The following is a 20,465-nucleotide window of genomic DNA, read 5'->3' as shown; positions in this document are numbered from 1 at the left end:
AGATTAAATGGTTTATACAATCGAGCCCTATTTAGTCTGTTTTACTTTCTCATAACACAAACGATAGGGAAAAATAATTAAGAATTATGAACCATCATACATATCCACGCAATTTATGACTGGACACGGAAAATTTAATTCATATTTCGAACGTTTCAAAATTGACAACCCAAACGGCTCTTCATGTTCCTGTGAACACCCACACAAACAGTCGACCAGCTGTTATTTGAGTGCCCGCTACAAGAGCGTAAGAGATACCGGCTAGAAACCCATCTTAGCTTGTGCGATACAACTTTCTTACCACCTCACATATTCATTTGTATGAGGTCTCGCCCATCTCATTGAATATTACACGACTACTATAAAGTAGCCAATATGTATTATTATTATTTAATAGGAGAAAAATTCGTACCGGCACCGGGAATCGATCCCAGGGCCTCTCAGCTCTGCGCGCTGAGCGCTCTTTCCAACTGAGCTATGCCGGAACACGATCTACGGCGCCGGCCGAACCCCCCCTCGTAATGCTATTTTACGGCCTTACTACCTGCATTTGAGACGATACAAGCCATATATGTAGGAGCGCATATATGGCCATATTCAACATCAGTTTGTGACAACTGCTAACAGTTAATACATCACATATTCATTTGTTTGAGGTCTCGCCCACCTCGTGTCCCGGCATTGCTCAGTTGGAGAGAGCGTTCAGCGCGCAGAGCTGAGAGGCCCTGGGTTCGATTCCCGGTGCCGGTACGAATTCTTCTCGTATTAAATAGCAATAATTTCTTACCACCATTAACAAAAGTTTTTCTGAACCAATGTTGATTAAAGGAGTTTCACATATTCATTACAGATGTATTTAAGACCTTGTAGAAGAATAGCAATTAGTAACAGCGTCCTATTTATTCTTCTTGGAGCCAAATTTGTAACTTTTAAAAGTGTGGTTACTATGTTGAAGTGTATGTGTTGTAACGGATGCTTGATTTGTTATGTATGTGAGTCATAGTTATGGGATGCTTGATGTCGCAATGTCGTAATTATAGTTTGATTGTGTTTGTGTGACCATTGTGTATTAATTTATGATGTACTGTATAGTACGGAAAGCTGCATATTTGTGTTATAGAAGTGTTACGTATGTGTGTTGTTAATGTTTTTGTATGTCTCAAATTGATGCTTGATGTTTGTTTTGCAATCCCTAAGCCCAATTTACGGATTATTTATGTTTTGTTTACATCGCGTAAGCTAATTTAATTTTCTTTTCCATTTCTCTTTATGCTTATCTTTTTTTTTTTTTTTTTTGTAAAACTATAGCTCTAACATACATATGTAAAATAGGGCTAACCCCCCATTGGAGATACAATAATAATAATAAAAATAATGAGACGCTGTAAAATATCAGTCTAGTGATTTTTATAGAAATATCACAGTTTCATCGTCTCTCGCATCGAAAAATAGATCTTAGATATAGAATGAACCGTAAATAATGTCATTAATATCAGGAGGTTATTCTTTGAGATATTTCAAACAAAAAAGTTTAATACAGTTTTGCTCGGTTTTGCTTTCTTTTCGAGATTTGCCAGTTAACATGTTGTCCAGGGTTCGATTATTCGCGGATGACTGTATCGTATATAGGGAAATAAAAAGTCATGAAGATACTACTCTTCAGAATGACCTCAATAGAATAAACGATTGGGCAATGGTCAACAAAATGAAAATAAATTCTCCAAAGAGCAAAGCCATTAGCTTTACAAGAAAAATAAATAAAGGGACAACTGGATAATAACCACGGCAGAGCAATGTTGATAGTCGACGTTACTCGCTGGCCACTAGTCACCGGGCCGTACCGAGCCGTGCCAAACAAAACACAATCGAAATGGTGGTAGTAAAATTCGCGACTATATTCTTAAATAATTCACTGCATATGTCAAGTGCAAGACTTCTGGCTTCTGTTGCATTCAAACAATTATAAAATACGATAATTTGGTCCAGGGAGCAGCCATTTTTGATGCAAAGATAATATGTTTGGCTTGTTTCTAAAATAAAATTACGAAATGACATTCCTGTGCTTAACATTTAATAAAAAAAGAAATATAGCAAAACTGATTTGTCCCGAGACTCTCACCTAAGTCACGTAATAAGCCACGTAATCTACTTCAATATATTTGCGCAAATATATCTTGTAGCTAACAGTGGTGCTATCTCTCAGTAATGTTCAGAACGAAGGAGGTAGAGAGAGAAAATAAACAAATTTCTCCCTCCAACGACGCCACACACCAACGTCGTGTTCTTATGTTGGCGAGATTGTGTATTTACTTAAATTTGGTGCTAAACGTAACGGCACGGCTCAAAGACGCCGTGGGAATTCTCCAGTTTAGCGGAAATAAAATAATCGGAACGTATATGTTAGGGGGGAAACATCTGTGTATGAGGCACAGAACCAAGTTTGCAACAGAATTATTAAACTCTGGTTGGGAGACTATCAAATATCTAATATATCTACCGTTATTGTGGGCAGCTAACTTTTCAGTTGTCTATCTCTCCAGAGAAAATAGCGTACTGTGCGCAATTTGAGACAGGATTTCGACAAGAGCACATTAACAGTTTCATTTCAAATGTAATTTCAAATTCCGTCATTTTTACACTCTTACATACCTATATCAAAATGTGCCCCCCTTTTGCCTACTACGAGTACATTTTCCTCCTACTCTCTTACAAAAGCGATATAAGGAGAAGCTATGCTCACCTCCATTTGGACATCCAGGTGGAGGGAACGTTGCCGACCTCCGCAGTTGCGCAGAGAGGCGATCCAGTTCGGCAGAGCCGGGATGTCTTCTTTTCAGAGGCCCTCCAGTGGGATGCAGGTCGACCTCCACCTCGTCCTCCGGCGTTTGCAGGTCCACATCCTCGTAGACGTAAGGCGCAAGAGGTTTAGCGAGCTTGAGGCAAGAAGAAGGCGCGTCAATGAGACATCGAGTCGAAGAGTTATCGGAGCTCGAACTCGCGCTACTCGAGATACTCTGCAAACTGTTCGATCCTCCCTCGTCACTCTCGCACTCCACCCTCTGTCTCTCCTCACTGCCACCAGACTCCTCGGATGAGGAATGGATGCGCCGCCTCACGTCACCTTCTTTGCAGGAACCAATTACCAGGAGTCTTTCAGTGTGGTGGTTAACAGGTCTTACGTCGCAGTCTTCATTCTCACCGTCTAGCTTCCAGCCCACCCTTCTCTTCACGTCGTTTCGACCTGAGCCTCGAAACCTTAACATACTTCGAGTACCTCTTCCTGAAAAAGATTCTGAAGGTAATGTCTCACACTCGGCTGGAGATTTGTTGAACCTAAATATCCCTGACCTAAATGTCTCTACAGTATCTACCTCCTCTACTTCATCCGATGATGTCGCACTATTTAAGGGATCTATCGGACTGTCATTGTCATCTTCCTCTATAGCATTGACTCTTTGTAATCTCGCACGGTGCTTCGGACTCTTATTACCCCCCTCTAACACACTCCTGCTTTCCTGATGCCTCTGAGAAGACACCTCCTCTGGCTTCATCGCACTCTCCTGATACTTCTCTTCTCCGACTTCTTCTAGCCTATTGAGTACCATGGCGTCTTGTCTTAGCCGATTTGTGTGATCTCTCGGGTAGTCCATGCAGTCCTCCTCACCTTCCTCTAGACTCTCCTCGATCACCATGAGTTTCGGAGCCGATTTCGACCTCTCAAGAGGAGGTCTGTAGTTGTGGGAGCCTGTAGACAGAAGGATTTTCCGCCGCGGTAAAGAAGGATTGTCGTATACAGAGTTCGCGAGCGACAGCCGAGCATTCTGCCGGCAGACTTTGTCTCTCTTGAACTCCGAGAGTGACTGCGCGAGCTTGGCCTTCAGCTGCGAAGACATGCGCCGTGCCACGGCCTCCTTGGAGCACAGCACGGCGTGGCACCTGAGTTCCTGCTTCAACTTGCGGCCTTCGTGGCGGTAGACCCAGCAGAAGATGCGGGGGAAAGACGCCGGGGCTGCGCAGTAAGTGATGCGGTGACTCCAGTACTCTGTGAGCCCGTGCTCCTTGGTCACGGCTTTGAGGCCCGCCTGCGTCACCGTCACCTTCATTTGCACGTCCGGCTTGGAGCTGCCCGTGTAGTTCTTCCACAGAGTGGACAACGGTTTCTCCACGCAGCCCTCCCCTGCAACACAATCATTACAATATTCATTAAATTCAAATTTAATTTTTGGAATTATTACCGTAGAAGTGGGTAAAGTCAATCAGTGGGTGTAAAATCGATAATTAGCTATTTGTATTGAAAATGACATATTCTCTCAGTTACTTGTTAAAATTTTGTTATTCTGACTTAACTGCCTGACATTGCAAATGTAAGCGAGAGGGACAACAAAAAGCCTGCGCATGCCAACAATAGGAACACAGTGTAATTACTGTTGAGGTGTAAATTGTTATTTTCAACTTTTACTCTTAAACGCAAAGTCTTACAAACTCTAAATTATCGTCAGCAGTGAAAGGAGATAGGAAGTATACGTAAGTACTTTTCGTTGAGATTGTATCCTGAAATAATAGTTTTGCAGTTCGTAAATGGAAGTATTGAAACTTATTTTAAGGAAACTTGTACCTTTGTGGGGTTAAGTCGATCATGCCATCGATATACTCGAAACAGATAGGACCAGCAGGAAGAATAAATTGTTCACCGAAATACCTCCAACTAACACTTATAAACAGAAAAATGTCATAGTATAGTTTATATTGATGGGATAGTGGGGAAAGAGGAAGACGAAATTATGGTGAATTTCTTGCGTAAGAGAAGCTCTACCAAAGGAACGTATTTTGTACACCTCTCTGTACCTGACGATGGGAACAACGTTGTTTCTAAAATGGCATGGGGAGGGGAAGATTTCAAAATATCTGACATAAACCTAAGCAATATTGAATTGCATTTTAGACTATAATTGAAGGGTGGTATTTCAATGTAAATATTGAATTCTTAAATCTTTGTTTGTTGATATGTAAAGTATTAAAAATGTGTTTTATGTTTTATAAGTTGGCAATCATGTACAAGTGGAGACCTATAGGCCTAATTGTATCGAATTATATGATCACAGTAACAAAAGATACACTATATAATCCTATAGGTATATATTGTAGATTATTATTGTTTTCTACAACCCTTATAACAAAATATGTGTATACACTTAATTTGTTTTTAAAAAACAGTGATCGACTTTACTCCGCAATATTTAAAAATCGATCTTAAACTAAAAATTCAATGGTGATCGACTTTACCCTAATTAAGCAGGTAACTTCGGTCACAAGTCAAATAAAAAAAATCAGTCTTTGATAGATTGTAATTCACTTCTTGTAATGTGCCTTCATAAGTGAAGGATATGACGACAAAATGCTATTTTCTGAGGAACTTCGCTCCATTGCATAACCTCAATACGATAAAAAAAAAATTGCAAAATTTTGATCGACTTTATCCTCTTCTACGGTACAGAAAATTATTTTCTGAACACTATTCTTCATTAGAGAATGCATCTCTTCGAATTATGACGATTTGTTTTAGTTTGTAATAGCATTATACACTATCTACCAAAAAGTAATTGGGCACTTTTTTTGCCCCTTTAGAACCTCGTGGTACCACTTCTTGTTACTATAACAGCAGCCAACCTGTCAGGCATGCTCTCCACTAGTTTGTGTGGGATATCCATTGGAATGCGTCGCCATTCCTCTTGCAACATGGCACTCAGTTGGACAATGGAAGTTGGCCGCATGTTTCAGCGGCTACTATGCAGTGGTATCCAGACAGTAATGTTCACCGGTTGGACTAGCCTGCACGGAGTCCTGATCTCAATCCCATTGAGCACCTTTGGGACGAATTGGACCGGCGATTGAAGTTTCGGGAAATTTGGCCAACTTCCACTGTCCAACTGAGTGCCATGTTGCAAGAGGAATGGCGACGCATTCCAGTGGATATCCTACACAAACTAGTGGAGAGCATGCCTGACAGGGTGGCTGCTGTTATAGCAACAAGAGGTGGTACCACGAGGTTCTAAAGGGGCAAAAATAGTGCCCAACTACTTTTTGGTAGATAGTGTATTTTACTCTTATGCACAATTACGGTTTTATGTTTTATAATAGGCATTTTCAATCGTAAAATGAACGTATTAGTAGTAGTAATAGTAGTACTGTAATATAAAGAAATGTGGTGGTAATATATTTTCTTTTGCAGACGAAAATGTATTAACATTTAATTGGAAAATTGGGATAACACTTATTTAAATGTTAGCAATGGAATTAACGTAGTGAAAAATTGGCTTGACTCTAATCTCCTGTCCTTAAATACTAACAAAACTACCTATATTCCACTTTCTTTAACAACGAAAGGTTTACCTCCACCTATGAATAATTATCACTTAGTAATACATATTTCATGTAATGAATTAACAAATTGTAATTGCCCACATCTAACACCTTCCACACAAGTCAAATATTTAAGAATTATTATAGATCAGCATTTACGTTGGGATAAACAATTTATCTTATGTGTACAAGTAAGATAAGAATGGGAATTTATAAATTCATAATACTTCAAAATTTTATCATTAAGGAGGCATTGAGAATAAAAGTTTTGCTTTAGTACAATCATTAATACAATATGGTGTAATAAATTGGGGTGGAGTAGCATCATCTGTACTTAATCCATTAATTTTATTAGACGGAAGATTAATAAAAATTTGTCTGACCAAAAATATGGATTACTCAACAAATTTAATTTATACAAATTTTAAAGTATTAACTATTGAATAAATTTATAAATATAATTCACTTACTACCACAGAAATCAAATAAAACATAAATCTATTCGACATGAATATCGTACTCGAAGACAGAAGTCTACTTTCCCATTAATTGAGCCTAAATGTCATACAAGTGCAGCTCTTAAACATGGTGCTAGTTTCTGCCCAAGACTTTATAATAAAATTATAAAATTATTCAGGATATATAATATTAACAAATGTATGTAGTTTTTACCTTTTATTTCTGTCGACTATATTCATGTTTTTATTGAATATCACTGGCTTCTGTCTGATTGTCAATTTATATTAAATATGTATTTTCTCTCTTTTTCTCTTCCTTCTTTTTTTTTTTGCTCTTGTTTGTTATTTATTGGTTTGAATAAAGTTTGTATTTAATAAACTGTCTTAATAAATTTTATGTTATATTATTGACTAAGACCACACCGTACACGAGCCTGGCTCTTACGGTAGTGGCTAGAAACATTTTTGTTTTATAATTTTAATTTGTATTCACTAGCTAGCTAGTTAAATAAAATAAATTAGTTAAATAACAAAATTTAATGACATTTTCAACTACAAAGGCTATTCATTGCCAAAATTCAACATGAGCGAGAAAATAGCACAAACATAATGGCAAACATGCCCACTACTTACGAACGAGTAGCAAGTGGGATATTTCAAGAGAAAATTTCCTTCCTCAGAATTGCGGACAAACGCATATGAAGATAAGTATATAGAAAACCGGATTCCCTAATTGCATGCTACGGAGAGACCTTGTGGGAATCGGCCCACTCTGGGGTCCAATTGTTGTGCAATCACCTACAGCACGCCCTTGACATTGCGAATTCTAACGTCGGTTTTATGAACCTACAAGACAGCTCAGTGGTCGTTCTGTATACTGCATAATAAAATTCCAGTCATAGAACTCCTTATATAATATACACACTTGTCGGAATATGAGTGCTGTTAGAGAGGGGACCAAACTATTATCTAAGTACATTTTTGTGTAAAATTAGTTACGCATACAATAAAAATAAAATTTTACAATATCATCAATTTATCATCTTTACGACTAGTGCTTACGCATTATTATTTAACATTTTTTCATCATTATAATTATCATATTTTGCAGCTTTTCTGCAGGCTTTACAACGTTTATTTATTTCCAATTATTATCATCCGCATTTCATTTCGTCCATAATGATCTTCCGTCTCCCATAATTTTCTGTATATCTCCAGCATTCCTTGTACCGTGCAATATTAGTATTATTAATGCCTTATATTGTAAGTTTACAATTAAAATATTACTATGTATCATTGTAAGGCGGTTGATTTATCAGTTTGGTAGCCTATCATAAATTAAAAAAAAAACAAGAGTGACATTTCACTCTTGCACACGTCCTGGGATCCTGTCCGCACGGCGAAGATCTGCGAAACGCTAGACACCACCAAGTACGACCAATTATAGCCACTGCCCTTAAAGATGCCGATTACAACACCTTTGAAGAAGTACATGGTCTCTCCGTCACTGGCAGTACACGGCGCATGGATATAATAGCTTTCAAGGAATCTACAAGATCTGGATTCATAATTGATCCCACTGTGCGTTTCGAAACGAATGAGGAACAGCCAGCAGAAGTGGATAAGGAAAAAAAGAATATCTACAATCCTACCATTCCATATTACCTCCAAAAGTACCAGCTAGAAGAGCTTGAAGTAATCGGACTTCTGGTTGGAGCAAGAGGTACCGCTACTCTCTTCATGAAAGATGTGTTTAAGAGGCTTGGAATACCTACATCTATTATTCCGATTGTAACTTTAGCTGCATTGAAAGGATCAATTGCTCTCCTGAAGCATCACCTATATTCGAAATGAAACCAAGTTCATTAGCATTCTTTACTTTTTTGTAACACTTGCCTCTCTAAAAGTAGGTATATTTCCACCAATCACAAAATGTATTTGCAGCTATGTACTTGTAGGAGTTTCATTGTCAAAACAAAATTAATGGTTCACTGAACTTGTAAACATTTATATGGTTAAGTACTCTTTGTCCCGTGTGGCAGCTTACGAATAGTGAGAAGATTTCTAAATTTCAAAGGGCCAGTTGTAAATCTGTTTTTTAAATTATGGTTTACTTAACGATGCTCGCAACTGCAGAGGCTATATCAACGTCGCCGATGTGCTGAAATTTTCTCCGCAGGAGTTCTTTCACATGCCAGTAAATCTACTGACATAAGCCTGTCGCATTTAAACACACTTAAATTCCATCGACCTGGGCCAGGATCGAACCCGCAACCTCCAGCACAGAAGGCTAGCGCTATACAGACTACGCTACCCAGGCCGACGTCTGTGATTTATTTTTTTTTATTTTTTTTAGTAGGTTATTTTACGACGCTTTATCAACAACTCAGGTTATTTAGCGTCTGAATGAGATGAAGGTGATAATGCCGGTGAAATGAGTCCGGGGTCCAACACCGAAAGTTACCCAGCATTTGCTCATATTGGGTTGAGGGAAAACCCCGGAAAAAACCTCAACCAGATAATTTGTCCCGACCGGGAATCGAACCCGGGCCACCTGGTTTCGCGGCTAGGCATGCTAACCGTTACTCCACAGGTGTGGACCTCTGTGATTTATGTTTGAGAACAATTTCAATCAACGTCTCCCGTTTTTTTTTTCTTTATTGTCTGTGATTTATGTTTTTTTCCCCCCAATCATAAGAAAACTTTATTATACAATTATGTACAATACAATTGTGCTTAAAAATTAAAAATACTGTGCTATAAAAGCACACAAGAAACATGTATGGAGGTTGCAGTCCTATGACTGTCCTCTGGCAATGTGTGAAACAAAACAAAAATGTTAATCTTCAAACAACAGATCTGAGTGTCTTTTTCTTTTTAATCTTCTTATTTGGCGAGGCGGTGGAAGTTGTTCTGGGATGGTATTAAGCAGTTCATTTTGATGGTTAACCATTGAGCGATGAAGTCGTATGTAGGAGCTGCGCATGGGTGGATTCAACTCTAGGCACGTTCAAGTCTTTGTGTAGGTTGTCATTGGATGTACCAGGGTGCATCCACGATTAGACGAAGGACCCGGTTCTGTATTGTCTGAATTCGTCTGATTTATGTTTGAGAACAATTTCAATCGAGTCTCTCGTTTTCTTTTTTTGTTTTTAATTTGCTGTACGCTTTGTCTTCTTCGTCCTGTATTCTTCCATAATAATTATTACTGTTTTTTTGCTATGCGTGTTATCAAACAGACAATTAAATTGAACTGTGTATCGCAAACCAATCTCTGTAAACACAACCGGTATTTTCCCTCGTATTCGCACTGTTGTAATGTATTTCTGTGATCATACACCATCACTAAACTAGTTCACATAATCTCATATCAATGCTATACAACATAAACAGAACTACAACTTTTTTCATCCTTATCTTAGATCAAAAGTTAACTTCAATTATCAATGTTTATGCAACCGGGTCTGCGACCAATAAAAACGAGAAATTTGAGAGTCTAAGCGGGCATTTACATTTCCTTAACCGCAGACACGTCTCAGATGCTAAAGTTCTCTTCAAAATATGTTTTCTATATACATATTAAAAAAAAATTTAATGCAATATTACATACGAGGAAGTTTATTAAAGAAAAAATATACTGACAAGTCATGAGCTTTATTTATAATTTTTTTAAGAAAATGGTACTACACCATTTCCTAAATTTGGCATCTACTTTCTTTCTTGTAGTAGGAATATACCATCCACAAACGATTAGGGAAAACACGGGAATTTTACTGGAATCAAGTAAAGAGATAGGTTTGGAAGTAAATCCCGAAAAGACAAAGTATATGATTATGTCTCGTGACCAGAATACGAAATGGAAATATAAAAATTGGAAATTTATCTTTTGAAAAGGTGGAGAAGTTCAAATATCTTGGAGCAACAGTAACAAATATAAATGATACTCGGGAGGAAATTGAACACAGAATAAATATGGCAAATGCCTGTTATTATTCGGTTGAAAAGCTTTTATCATCCAGTCTGCTGTCAAAAAATCTGAAAGTTAGAATTTATAAAACAATTATATTACTGGTTGTTCTGTATGGTTGTGAAACTTGGACTCTCACTTTGAGAGAGGAACATTTTAAGGGTGTTTGAGAATAAGGTGCTTAGGAAAATATTTGGGGCTAAAAGGGATGAAGTTGCAGGAGAATGGAGAAAGTTACACAAGACAGAACTGCACGCATTGTATTCTTCACCTGACATAATTAGGAACATTAAATCCAGACGTTTGAGATGGGCAGGACACGTAGCACATATGGGCGAATCCAGAAATGCATATAGAGTGTTAGTTGGGAGGCCGGAGGGAAAAAGACCTTTAGGGAGGCCGAGACATAGATGGGAAGATAATATTAAAATGGATTTGAGGGAGGTGGGATATGATGATAGAGAATGGATTAATCTTGCTCAGGATAGGGACCAATGGCGGGCTTATGTGAGGACGGCAATGAACCTCCGGGTTCCTTAAAAGCCAGTAAGTAAGTAGGAATATACTGTTACTATCTGTAGAATGTCCCCACAATATTATTCCAGAACTCATTATCGAGTGTAAGTATGCAAAGTACATTGCTTTTAAAGTATTTACTATCTCTTTCATAGATCTAATAGCAAAACATGCTGAATTTAGTTTGGGGGTAATTTTTTAATATGATTTTTCCAATTCAATACATTATCGATACGTAAGCCAAGAAATTTGGTTGTACTTTCTTTCGTAGGAAAGCCATGCTAAATATTTTATCGCTCTTAAAATTCCGTCGTCCTTGATTGGATTTTAATTATATAACTTAACTTCGGTATGAAATGTAGAAATTACTCCCGTCATACACAATTCGTTTATATATTCCTAGTTAACAAACCTTGGCAGCTTCAATCGCTTGTGTTTAAGTTTACAATGAAACGGAGAATTCAGAGAATCACAATACAGGAGTAATGCAGCTATGGAAGACTGAGAATAAGATACAAACATAAGAATAACCAAGCTTTGTTGTGAAATTTCAGTCCTTGAAAGTACATTAAACTCAACAGCATTGCAAAATATGCATGCAATAACAGAATTAGCTTCCATGCTACATGGCAGGATGTTAACAAAACTCTTGTCGACAGCAACATAATAACATTGATTTGTTCCCAAAGTCGATTGCATTAAAAAAAGTCCGAGGTTTGGGAATTCTTTGTGCAGAGTGGGAGGCCAGCATTCAACATGACAACATCTGTAATCGTCTTCACCGTATTAATGATATGCATCTTAACTTTGTAAGGAACCTGCACATTGAACAGCAACTGAGTCTACGTAGACTAAACATCAATAAGTCTTCTATTGCTCCCAACACTAAAGGTCGACAATTGAGGGAGATCTTGCGGAACAGAAGTTTTGAATCATGGTGTAAATTACCTCATAAGGGCAAAGGTGTTATCCTGTATTCTGAGTGCCCCAAGACAAATTCCTGGATGTCATCAAAAGCAAATTTATCAATTTCAGAATACATTAATGCAATTAAAATGTCCAGCAATCTATCTGCGGTTAGATCTGTGCCCGGCAGAAGTTTCAACACAACCCGTTGTCGCCATCCAGGCTGCAACGAGACGGAAACTCTTGGTCACGTGTTGGGATTCTGTCGAAAAACGGAGCTGCTGCGTAACAATCGATACCATAAGGTCAGGACCGGTATTGCTGATGTCCTCTAGCGTCGTGGATGGGAAGTATACGAGGAGATCCACTGCGTTTCATCCTTAGATTCGAACAGAAGAGCAGACATTGTAGCCATCCACAGGACTCAATCTAAGGGAATAGTTCTTGATCCTACAATCCGGTTCGAGAGGGATGCCCTGCAGGCACAACACGTTGATGAGGAGAAGAAATCCATTTATGAGTCCTGCATCCCTTATCTAAGTGAGAAATATAACATTCCCACTAGTCAGTGGAGTGTTTCTGGTCTTTTGTTTGGTGCACGTAGCACACTCCCTAAATTCACATGTGATATTCTAAAAGCACTCGGACTCCGATTTTTTGAAATTCAAAAAATTTTGTTGAATATTCTTAAGGATTCAATCCAAATATTACATTACCATTTATATTTTTGCCATTGATGATTCTGTTGGGTTTGAATTTCTCTGAATTTTTTTACTAAACAATTCCTGTTTTTCTAAATTATTCTGTAGTGCTTTTATTCTGGATCTTTAGGGTCACCCTCATTGAGAGCAGATTATTTTCTTTAAATATTTATAATACCAGTCAAGAACGAACACATCTGTTTGCTTCCCGAATAAACGTTTGCAATTTAAATGCCAAAGTTTTCTTACTTACATTACTATCTTTCTACGACAGACTATTACATTCACGTTGAAGTTTATTATTGTGAATGTAACCCATACTCCCTCAAGAGAAAGAAAAAGTGATGTAATTAATATAATGCCAAATACAAACTGCAATGTATCACTCCGCCGTTGTTCGTCATTCACCCAAATGAAGCCAGTTGTGTAAGCCAATTTAACGACAGAGTCACAATGAAATGTTTCATGTAAAATAATTTTTATCTTGAAAAGGAAGCAAAAACGAGCAAAATTGTATTAAAGGTTTTTGTTTGAAATATCTGAAATTAATGACATTACTTACGATTTAATATATACAGGGTGATTCACGAGGAAAGGTAAACAATTTGCAATGTGAATTCTGAAGTCATTCTGAGTCAAAAAGTTCCTATGAATATGGCTCCCTTTTTGAACGGTTACACAGATAACGGACAAATTTAAAGTTTATATTCACGTATGCATACATACCTAATATTCTAGACGTCGGGGTCGATGTTTTCGCACATTTTCAAAGGTACCTCCTCCTGCTTCAATGCACTGTTGCGCTCGGGCGTGAATCGCGCTCATCGCTCGGGAGAATTGGACATTTGTAGAGACCCATCACCTGGTTTGTGAGGTGAATGAACTTATCTTATCCACATCGCTCACAATGCAGATTCCAATGTTACGTCATTCATTGCGATCCGTGACCTTGTCTTACATCTCACGTCAGCAGCATATGGTAACGTCTGATTCACATTGGGGCGAGACGTTTTACCAAAAAAAAAAAAAAAATGCATCTAGCTCCGCCATCGTTCGAAAACGGACCTATGTTAATATGAACTTTTTCACTCAAAATGAATTCAGAATTCGCATACCAAATTTTTAGCTTTCCTCGTGAATCACCCTGTGTGTGTGTGTGTGTGTGTGTGTGTGTGTGTGTGTGTATATATATATATATATATATATATATATATATATATATATACTTACTGGCTTTTAAAGAACCCGGAGGTTCATTGCCGCCCTCACATAAGCCCGCCATTGGTCCCTCTCCTGAGCAATATTAATCCATTCTCTATCATCATATCCCACCTCCCTCAAATCCATTTTAATATTATCTTCTCGTCTACGTCTCGGCCTCCCTAAAGGTTTTTTTCCCTCCGGCCTCCCAACTAACACCATTTCTGGATTCGCCCATACGTGCTACATACCCTGCCCATCTCAAACGTCTGGATTTAATGTTCCCAATTATGTCAGGTGAAGAATACAATGCGTGCAGTGTGTGTTGTGTAACTTTCTCCATTCTCCTGTAACTTCATCCCTCTTAGCCCTATATATTTTCGTAAGCACCTTATTCTCAAACACCCTTAACCTATGTTTCTCTCTCAAAGTCAGAGTCCAAGTTTCACAACTATAAAGAATAACCTATAATATAACTGTTTTATAAATTCTAACTTTCAGATTTTTCGACAGCAGACTGGATAATAAAAGCTTTTCAACCGAATAATAACACGCATTTCCCATATTTATTCTGTGTTTAATTTCCTCCCGAGTATCGTTTATATTTGTTACTGTTGCTCCAAGATATTTGAACTTCTCCACCTCTTCAAAAGATACATTTCCAATTTTTATATTTCCATTTCGTACAATATTCCCGTCACGATACATAATCTGTGTGTGCGTGTGTGTAATTTAGTGGTATTAAGACAAGTTTTACTAAATAAAAAATCCACTAGTCACTTGTCACGAGGAAAGTGACAAACCACAAGAATTACGATGAAGGAAAATATTTCATTGAGCCATACCTAGGATACATGTTGCAAGCAGCTAGAAGCCTTAGCGTTTAACGAGAATATAAACACTGTTTTCAGGTTTGCTTCTAGGAATCGCGCTAAAGCCTTGCACGGAGTGACAGATCCCTAATTTGTAATGATTCAAAGAGGACTGTTCAGTCCACTGATCCCTAACTCGCACTTGGGAACTACTATCGGCCCCTTTGTATGTTGGAAATTGGAAACTTGTGCTCTGTGATTCACAACAGAATGCGCACAAGAAGTGGTATAGAATTTCCACTTTCATTGCCCAGAGTTTCCACGGAATTTTGGCGCTAATATTTTCACTCGTCATGCACACGAATAGGAAAGACCAAAGGCGTGATTTAACAGAAATATGTACTCCAATTTACCCTTAATATTATTATTATTATTATTATTATTATTATTATTATTATTATTATTATTATTATTATTATTATTATTGTCAGTTTCTATCTGATGCTTTTCCAATTCACTGCGGGCTAAAGCAGGGAGATGCACTATCACCTTTACTTTTTAACTTCGCTCTAGAATATGCCATTAGGAAAGTTCGGGATAACAGGCAGGGTTTGGAATTGAACGGGTTACATCAGCTTCTTGTCTATGCGGATGACGTGAATATGTTAGGAGAAAATACACAAACGATTAGGGAAAACACGGAAATTTTACTTGAAGCAAGTAGAGCGATCGGTTTGGAAGTAAATCCCGAAAAGACAAAGTATATGATTATGTCTCGTGACCAGAATATTGTACGAAATGGAAATATAAAAATTGGAGATTTATCCTTCGAAGAGGTGGAAAAATTCAAATATCTTGGAGCAACAGTAACAAATATAAATGACACTCGGGAGGAAATTAAACGCAGAATAAATATGGGAAATGCGTGTTATTATTCGGTTGAGAAGCTCTTATCATCCAGTCTGCTGTCGAAAAATCTGAAAGTTAGAATTTATAAAACAGTTATATTACCGGTTCTTCTGTATGGTTGTGAAACTTGGACTCTCACTCTGAGAGAGGAACATAGGTTCAGGGTGTTTGAGAATAAGGTGCTAAGGAAAATATTTGGGGCTAAGCGGGATGAAGTTACAGGAGAATGGAGAAAGTTACACAACACAGAACTGCACGCATTGTATTCTTCACCTGACATAATTAGGAACATTAAATCCAGACGTTTGAGATGGGCAGGGCATGTAGCACGTATGGGCGAATCCAGAAATGCATATAGAGTGTTAGTTGGGAGACCGGAGGGAAAAAGACCTTTAGGGAGGCCGAGACGTAGATGGAAGGATAATATTAAAATGGATTTGAGGGAGGTGGGGTATGATGATAGAGACTGGATTAATCTTGCACAGGATAGGGACCGCTGGCGGGCTTATGTGAGGGCGGCAATGAACCTTCGGGTTCCTTAAAAGCCATTTGTAAGTAAGTATTATTATTATTATTATTATTATTATTATTATTATTTTTACTATTATTATTATTATTATTATTATTATTAACCTGGTCACTCATTTGAATCAAATTGTATCACTACCAGTAATTGAAACATAGGAACAAATTGATCCAATATATTTCGATTTCAGTAAAGCTTTTGATGTAGTTCCGCACTATATCTAATTTTTTAAGTTATGAAACGTTGGCCTTTCTGTAAGCTACATTAACTGAGTCGAAAATTATTTAAGTAGCAGTCAATCATACGTCGTCGTCGTCATCCTAACAAGTATTAGGCCGAGTGGCCTGTTACGGTCTCAAACTAGAATTTTCAGTCCATCTCTTCTTCGGACGACCTAGAGATCTTTTGCCATGCGGATGGTAATGAAACAGTGCTTCTGGAATTTTGCATCGATCTATTCGTTCGAGATGACCCTTCCACTGAAGTTGATATTTGCTGATGAACTGCATAATGGGTTCTATTTGAAGTTCTTGCATTATGTCCTCATTTTTTTTATGATCCCAGCGAGTATATCCAGCTGTTGCTCTCATGAACCTCATCTCACTTGCTGTTATTCTACTGACATCTTTATTCTTCACAGTCCACGCTTCGCTACCATAGCTTAATACTGGCTGTGCTAAGGTTTTACACAAGCCTATTCTTGTGTGTCTTTGTACTAGTGAAGGTTTCATGATTTTATTAATGATCCCCATTGTTTTATTATATCTACATATTTTTTCTGCAATATCTACTTCCTCATAAGGTGATAGTGTATAGCCAAGGTAAGTGAAAATATTTACTCTTTCTATTATTTTATTATTCAAACAGATTTTACTTGCTACATGGAATTTCTCACAAAATGACATGATTTTCGTTTTTTCAATATTAATTTCCATGTTATATTTTTCACTGACCATATTTAAATTGTGTACTGAATATTGTAAATCATCTTCAGTTGGTGCTATGAGAACTAGATCATCAGCGAAAAGTAAAGCATCAAGCTGCAAATTTCGATTAATTGGAATAAATCCATGGCGTGTCTGTCGCCAATCGTGAACTATTCTGTTTATATATATATAATAAACAGAAGTGGTGAAAGACCACAGCTCTGTCGTACTCCACTATACATGGGTCACCATTGTGAAAGTCTATTGTTGCTTCGAATTGCTATGATGGTTGTTTTATACGTGTTGTAAATATTTTGTATAATCTGTTGAGGTACTTGATCATCTGCCAAAACCTGTCAATCATACGTAAGACTGTTTAATATATTATCTCTGATCATTGTAATATAAACTGTGGAGTCCCACAGGGTTTTACTTTAGGGCTTTTCCTATTTATAATATTGATAGACGATACATGTAAAAGAATAAGTTCTGACTGTCTAATTGCTGACGTTTCAAAAATGTTCCATACAATAAAAAGTAGTCTAGTGCTGATTGTCAATCCCTTCAAGGTGGCATTAACGCAGTTGCAAATTAGCCAAAAGACAGTGATATGAAAATTAACGCCTCAAAAATTAATGTAATAACTTTTTCTAGGAAAACTTCTTCACTAAAATTTGATTATTATCTAAATAATTTTCTAATAAACAGAACTAATTTGATAAAAGATCTGGGAATATTAATATACAGCAAACTGTATTTTGATAATCACGCTGATTACATTTACAATAATGCAATCAGAACGTTATGAATAATACTGTCAATAACTTATTCGTTTTTACACTCCTTATTCCCTTTCAATGATCTGCTATACATTGGTGCGATCGGAACTCGAATATGCATCTGTAGCTTGGAACTTTATAACAACTACAGATTCGGCTAAGTTAGAAAATATACAAAGACAATTTATATCTTAATGTTCATTCAGATTGCTGTCCATTTATTTCGGACTAGCCGTACCCGTGCGCTCCGCTGCACTTATTAGAAATAAATATAAAGTAATTACATAATTAAAATAGGACATTGGGTCCAGGGAACATTCGTGTTTGATAGAAGAATGAATCGTTTAATATGCTACTTAATTTAAATTGTATTTAAATAATTAAAATGCTATCATTTTGGTCCAGAGATCATTCATTTGGTGCAAATATAATTCGTTTAACATTTTTCTAAATTAGTCTTAAATGCATCCTTTAATAAATCACTCCAAATTAATAGAGTTGATTGTGTAAAAATGTAATAATTCACGATCTCCTATGCACTACTGCCATAGAATGAATAAATTTGTTTTTCTTCCTACAAAAAAATTTAATATTTTGCACATAGCAGTTACGGAACAACGACATTATAATCTGAGGCGGCGGTGGAAATGTATGGTATTGTTATTTTAAAACTCTTGTATATCCTTAAATATCCGTCCTATCAAAATTTTGCCTGGAATAAAACTTATCGAAAATAATTTTTAAAGAAACTTTTATTATGTAATATTTTTCACAAAAATCAATAATAAGCGAGATATTTCGGTTTATTTAATTCAGGCCCCTTTATAACCCCCCTTTTAAATAAAGTATTTTGAATGCTATATAGCCTAAAATATAAGTTACAACGAACTTAATTTATGTTCCAATTTTCATCGAAATCCGTTCAGCCATTATCGCGTGAAAAGGTAACAAACATCCAGACAGACAGACAGATATACAAACAAAAAAAGCGATTTTCGTTTTCAGGTTGATTAATTATACACGTTAACACCAATTATTTTTGGAAAAGCGAAAATTACCAGAAAAATTTCGCTTACAGATTTATTATTAGTATACATATAATTATATAAAAGAAAATGCGAATACTTTACTTGTCGAAGCCTATATGTTAGACGCCAACAGTACGATTGTCTATTCTCTTCTTGCAAGGTCCTGAAAGGTGTTATACGTATCTTCTGACTCCTCCTTGAATAACATCAACTTATGTATTCCGACGACAGGTTTGAGAGCTCATAAACTTTTCTATAGTAGAAATTGAACATTTCTTTCACTAGGTTCCAGATGCATTAAAATGCTAACATGCATAGCTGCGAACTCGATCCTTTTAATGTATAGACTTACTTTATTATGGGCAATGACATCATTTATTTATTCTTGTATAAATTATACTTAATTTTCATCGTAACATTTCTAGTATTTTTATAATATAATAGTAATATATCTTCGATTTGAGAAGAATTCTTCGTTTAATTATTTTAGTTGGTTATTTAACGATGCTGTATCAAGTACTAGGTTATTTAGCGTCGATGAGATTGGTGATAGCGAGATGATATTTGGCGAGATGAGGCCGAGGATTCGCCGTAGGTACCTTGCATTCACATTACGGTTGGGGGAAAACCTCGGTAAAAACCCAACCAGGTAATCAGCCCAAGCGGGAATCGAACCCGCGCCCGAACGCAACTTCAGACCGGCAGGCAAACACCTTAACCGACTGAGCCACGCCGGTGACTTTCTTCTTTTAAGATTGTTTTATTTTTATTTGTTTCCATTAATTAACATTACAATATTAATTTACTTACTTTAAATTTTGTATTATTATTGTATCACTTGTGCAGGGTTATTATTGGCCTATGGCTCTTGATCATCATATTAATACTATAACAAATAAAAAAAATAATAAATTATAAATTATTTCTCGTCCTTCATTCAGGGATTAGACGAAAATTCCTCTTTCATCTTTAAATTAACTCTCAGTTTCATTTTATTCTCGAATGTTTAATATTGTTCGTCCTTATAGTTTATAGTTTGAATAATTTCACAGGGAGCTACACCTGAAAGCCAAATTTCTATAGTTTATAGTTTACTATTAATTATAGAAATTTGTGTTATTCATGCGTCATAATAACTTTCGCTTGCTTTTATTTGCTATCTGATTTCTCTCGCGTAGTCTTTACTTTTCCTGAGAAATCCCATTTCCGCAGGATGTATTCTGAGCTTGTCTCTGTAGCTTACGTAACAAAAGGAATGACTATGGTCTTGGAGAACTATACTTTCATATTTTGTTTTGCAATTCTCCGATCACAGCTCTTGCACTTGTAATTCTTTCTCTGATGATGTCCCATGTTAGAAATCAAGATACTTTTAGT

At 36.8% G+C, this 20,465-nt stretch overlaps 1 protein-coding gene across 2 annotated transcripts in view; it reads right to left on the bottom strand.

The window, feature by feature from the left end:
- Positions 1–20,465, bottom strand: part of LOC138695771 (uncharacterized) — a 733,436-nt gene that overhangs the window by 11,387 nt on the left and 701,584 nt on the right. For both annotated transcript variants that reach the window (XM_069819953.1, XM_069819952.1), the window contains one exon: positions 2,741–4,177. In XM_069819953.1, the coding sequence (XP_069676054.1) occupies positions 2,741–4,177 (1,437 nt within the window). The remainder of the gene's footprint in view (positions 1–2,740; positions 4,178–20,465) is intronic.

This window comes from Periplaneta americana, chromosome 3 (genome assembly GCF_040183065.1).
Source record: "Periplaneta americana isolate PAMFEO1 chromosome 3, P.americana_PAMFEO1_priV1, whole genome shotgun sequence".
Classification (NCBI taxonomy): Eukaryota; Metazoa; Arthropoda; class Insecta; order Blattodea; family Blattidae; genus Periplaneta; species Periplaneta americana.
The sequence above is the reverse complement of the archived record's forward strand: the minus strand, read 5'-3'. Positions and strand labels throughout refer to the sequence as shown.